General features: G+C 57.9%; 1 protein-coding gene across 1 annotated transcript; it reads left to right on the top strand.

The window, feature by feature from the left end:
* Window positions 1–4,899: 4,899 nt before the first annotated feature.
* Window positions 4,900–5,172, top strand: LOC104271924 (tiggy-winkle hedgehog protein; the record flags this gene model as incomplete). The annotated part of the gene is made up of 1 exon (XM_009866760.1): window positions 4,900–5,172. A coding segment is annotated over one exon (273 nt), but the record flags the coding sequence as incomplete, so codon positions are not given.
* Between the last annotated feature and the right edge of the window lie 10 nt (window positions 5,173–5,182).

The raw sequence follows: 5,182 nt of genomic DNA, 5'->3' as shown, positions 1-5,182 counted from the left end.
GAGGGACGGAGCAGATCCCGGTGTGCAGGCAAGGAGGGGAGCAAGCAGAGCCGCAAGCTGGGCTCCAGGAGCACTCTTGCTGACCTTGTCCCCACTCTGTTGCCGAAACTCTGTGTCGTGCCTCAGTGCCCCTCTTCCCACGTGTCTTAGGCGGGATGGTGAAGGGAACCCAATGGGGGCTGCTTGCTGCACTTGGGGATGGGGACAACCCGGTATTGCAAATGCCCTGTTGCATTCAGCTTACAACTGCACTTAGCTAGTGGGAAGTAATGGTGGGGGGGACAGAGGATGGCAGCGGAGGGGGGGATGATGCTGGACGAAGGTTACTCTGTGTTTTAATATTGCCAGGAGAATGCCTGAGGGTTTCAGGAATGCAGATAAGGAGCCGCATGGCCTTGCTAAGAAACCTGGCCACCAGCCTCAGCACTGGGTTACAGCCCGAGCAAGCTCCCGAGGGAGGCACGGGGGAGCCGGGGCTGCTCTGCTGACCACTGCACACCCTGTCTGGGGCTGGCAGGTGGGTGAGCATGGGTTGCTGTGGTGGTAGGCACTGAGTGTGGCTCTAGCCACGGTTTTTGACCGAGGTATTGGTAGTGGTGGGGGCAGAAGCTGCTTAGGGGGCGGGCTAACCCTGCGTGCCCCAGGGCCGGGAGCCACTGTCCAGTGTGGTTTTCAGGCTGGGGACTGCAGCAGATGGGCTAACACTCCCGGTGAGGCAGCACCAAGCTTGTGGAGTTGGCCAAGTCGTGGTTGCTGATGACTGGAACTCCAGGGCTGGACTAGAGCCTTCAGTCCCTTGGAAACAGCTTCAGGGATACTTGAGGAAGAAGTGAGCTCCCCTGGTGCCTGCGTAGGGGAAGTGGGTGACTTCATATTGCTTGAGTTGGAGGCAGTAAAATGCTTCTGTCTGCATTCACTCTTGGGAGCACTCCCACCCAGTGTCCCTCAGCACCCCTGGGAGAGAGAGGGCTCCATGTCCCACCTACCAGATCCCCACTTTCCACTGTCCTTGTTGACAAGGTACTTGTAAGCTCCCTGGTTTTTTGAGGGCTGTTACCCCAGCAGGGTTCCTGGCCACCACATGTCCATGTGCAGATGGGTACCCTGGTGCCTCGGACAGCTCTGCTGGGAGTTGTCCCCATTGATATGGAGGTGGCATGACTTCTGGTAGCTTACCACCATCCCACAGGCCTTTGGGCTTGTCCTGTGGCCCCTTGCTGTTGGAGATACTCCCAGACACAGGAGGTCTGGCTCTGGCACCATGCCCTGTGTTGCTATGGATTGGGAAAGGCCATTGACCCAACTCCTTGTCCCTTCCCCCAGTGTGCTGGCTTTTACTGCTGTTGACTCACTTCAAACCTGTTTTCTTTCCCCAAGTCCAAGGGTCTTGGTGTCCCAGGCAGCCGGAAGATGCCGCCTGCTGGGGGGGGGGGTAATGCTGTTCTCTGCCCGCCTTTCCTTTATCTTTTCATCTTCCTCAAGAATTCCAGTGTGTTTGCTCTCACTGGTCCCACTCGGAGGTACCAAGATAAGGCTGGAGGCAGAGCCTGCCTCACCTCTCCCCAGCAGCCTGGCCCAGGAATGTCCCGGGCCCCCTGCCCCCATGGAATCCCAGTCCCAAGCCTCTCTTTGCTCCAGACATCATCTCTTGTAGCCACTGCTGGCCGAACTGGCATGGAGACCATCCTTGCAACAGTGAGGAATTTCTCATGGAGACCTTGTGATAGGACTCTTGGCTCTCTTTGGGAGAAATTGCCCCTGTGGGGGGAGATGCTAGTGGGACCCCTCTTCGCCCAGCCAGGCTCTAGACCTGGAGGTAGCTGTGACTAAGCACACTCCGTTCACAGCCCTTCTGCTGAGATTGTGGTCACATCTGACTGTTCTGCATACTTCCCCTGAGAAGACCCTGGGGTCCCTGCTGACTGTGCCCTGTCTTGGAGCTGTGCCCTTCTTTAAAGACCTGCTGCCTTCCCAATAGAGGTTTGGCTTCCCCCACAGGACATCGTCCTGTCCCCAGTCTGGACGCAAGAAGAGAAATGCTGGTGTTGGTCAGCAGGGAGAACATCTCTGCTCAGCCCAACATCCTTCGGGTCTCCACTGTGATGTGCACAGGACAGCACAGAGCCACTCAGCGCAGTGTGGTGACATGAGACCCCATCCTGCCTGTGGCCTGTGGGTGCCCAGTTGCCTGCATCACTACAGGGAAAAGCTGTCCCCCACACACACCATAACCACCTGCCTTCCCCCCAAAATATGCTTTATATGTGTTGTATGGATTTCAGTCTCCCACCTGGGCATCAGGCCAGTGCTGGGGCTGGTGAGCTCTAGACAGGGCTCAGTGTCACAGGGCTGAGCTTGGACATATCACCTCAGATTGGGGCCCTCAGGCAACAGTGGCATTTCCACATCTTTGCCATCACGTTGTGAGACCTTGTGCTCACCTCCAGGCAGGAGGGACACCATGACATGCAGCAGGCATGGTCACCTTGGTCCCCGATGATGCTGTAGCCCCTTAGGGTTGTGCTTGAGGAGGAGATGGGCTCTCCCTGCAGCCCCTGGCAAGCGCAGAGCCTGCAGACAGCCCATGGATTTCTTGGTCCCTGCTTACCTGTCTGTGCACGCAGCAGAGCCCCTGGGCAGACAGCACTTGTCCCTCCCTGCTCCCTGCCCATCTGCGTCTGCTCTTTGCCCATCCCTGGCCATCCCTGCCCCTTGTTGCCGCCTCCCTGCCTCTTGCCCCTACTCTCTACCCATCCCCACCTGCTTGCCCCTTGCCTATCGCTGCCGGCTCCCTGCTGAGCGTTGCTCATCCCCGCCTGCTCCCTCCTCATAGTTACCTGAGGATAGGTCCTTGCCCACCGCTGCCTGCTGACCACCCCTTCGTACCTGCCCCCTCCTCGAACCCCAGTGCCTACTCCCTGTCCGTCGGTACCAGCTTCCCGCCCGTCGCTCCCCGCTCCCTGCCGATCCCCGCCCGGTCCCTGCCCAGTCCCTGCCAGTGCTCTGACACCTGCTGGCCACAAAAGGCACAGGCAGAGCTGCCCGTTTCGGCAGCCCAGGGGACAGGGTGCTCCGGGTCTTGTGTCCCTGGGCGACAGAAGGAATGGGAGTGAGGGTAAAAGGGGTGCCCAGAGCAGGGCGCTGGCGTAGGAGCGGCAAGAGGATTCCTGGAGTGATATCTCGGGAATGCATCGGTTACTCTCTGCCTGCCTTCAGCCCTGAACCTCTTTACTGCCTTTTTCTGTGAGGTTCCCATGGGGCCAGGGATATTGGGAGCTGCTTGTGCCGTGTGCCAAGTGGCACCACAGTGGTGTTGGACGGGGACAAAAGTCGCTCCCCTCCCTCCTCCTCCTCGCCTTACCTGGCAACTGTTTGTCCAACACCTTCCTAGCTTATCTCCCCACACCCAGAGAGCTGTGGGACGAGGGCAGAGGTGCTCCTCCACCCCATGCAGGGCAAAGGCCTGCCTGGTACTGACCTTCCCAGGGCCCTGACCCTGCCAAGAGCAAGTGGGTTTCCCTGAATGCAGCAGTGTCCACCTCCCTGGGACAGGAGCAGGTTCTTGGAGATAGGGTGAGGGCCCATACTTTGAGGGCTTAGTTCCCTGCAGAAGCAGTGTTGGGGCATTTCTGAGCCTGGAGATGTAGCCAGCATTGAGTTTTACAGCTGTGGCTCATGCTTGCTGTGATGGTGTCTCACAATCTACATTATCCCGTGGTGGGGAGTTCCAGCACTGAGCTGGGCATCATGTCCCCTGCAGGAGCTGGTTTTTAGGCTGCTGCCCAGTCGTCTCATTTAAAACTTCCCACAACTGGCCTCATCTGTGACCATGACTATCCTTCACCCTGATTTTATAGCATTCTCTGGGACGCCCCACAATCCCCCTTCCAGGCTGCACAGTCCCAGTCCACCCACCTGCTTTTGTGTAGAAGCTCCCGTATTACTTTTCCTGCACCTTTTCTTTCTCTCCTCCATCCCTTTTCGCAGCACGGGAAGCGACTAGAAGTGCAGGCTGTATTTTTGCAAGTAGACTTGGTCCCTCCCTGAGATGGTGGGGGAAATGGGCAGCTCAGGGTGAGGCTGGGAGGGCTGTGGCACACGTGTTCAGGGCTGGTATCCCTCTGCTTGCTGAGGAGAACTGCGGCGGCAGGGAATGAGGCAGGGCAGTTGCCTTGCTTATGTGACCTCTGTGGCCACCAGGTCTGGGACTTTTGGGATCTGCTGCTGTCCTTAGCCCTGGCTTTTCAGCCATCGTAGCAGGGTGAGGTGAAGGGATCTTCACCCCAAATTCTTTCTGCTCCAGCACAACATAGCTCTTGATCAGGTTTGGTATTTCCCTCTTGAGCCAAAGCTGGATGAATCTATGAGGCTGCCCAGCACTGTGTCCTTGTGCCTTAGGACTTGAGCAGAGCTGTTCTGAGAACTGGGAAGGTTATTTCATTTGTGTGTGAGGACAGTGCTGGGAACCCTGACAGATCCCTCCATGCAGAAGGCAACAGGGTCTCAGCTCCTGCATCCTCCTGTCAGCTGTGGCAGTGCTAGCACAGGGCAGGTGTCCTGCAAGCAGAGGGTGTTTCACACCAGCCCAGGTTGTGCTGCTGCTCAACAGGCTCTCCAATGAGCCAGCAATGGGGGGAAGATGGAGGAGGAGATGAGTTCTCAGTTGGGCAGATGCCATGTCAAATGGTGGGATGTCAGGCACTGTGGGGAGTCTGGAGGGCATGGGATGGACAGGGCACCTCATGTTCTCAGATCTTCTTTTGCCAGACCAGCCCCTAAGAGATCTGGGGACCCAGAGAGACTTTATGGAAGCATGGTGGGATATAACCTGCCAACGGGGCAGCTAGACCTCCTCCACCTCCAAAAAGCTTTTACTGACTCTGCCCCTCTGCCCTGCAGCGCTGCAAGGACCGCTTGAACTCCCTGGCCATCTCTGTCATGAATCAGTGGCCAGGAGTGAAGCTGCGGGTGACAGAGGGCTGGGACGAGGACGGGCACCACTCGGAAGAGTCACTGCATTACGAGGGCCGAGCCGTGGACATCACGACCTCGGACCGGGACCGCAACAAGTACGGCATGTTGGCTCGCCTGGCCGTGGAGGCTGGCTTTGACTGGGTCTACTATGAGTCCAAGGCGCACATCCACTGCTCCGTCAAGTCAGGTAAGACCGGGGTGGGGGGGC

Source organism: Apaloderma vittatum, unplaced genomic scaffold (genome assembly GCF_000703405.1).
Source record: "Apaloderma vittatum isolate BGI_N311 unplaced genomic scaffold, ASM70340v1 scaffold24763, whole genome shotgun sequence".
Classification (NCBI taxonomy): domain Eukaryota; kingdom Metazoa; phylum Chordata; class Aves; order Trogoniformes; family Trogonidae; genus Apaloderma; species Apaloderma vittatum.
Note: the sequence above shows the minus strand (reverse complement) of the source record. Positions and strands in the feature narration are given on the sequence as shown.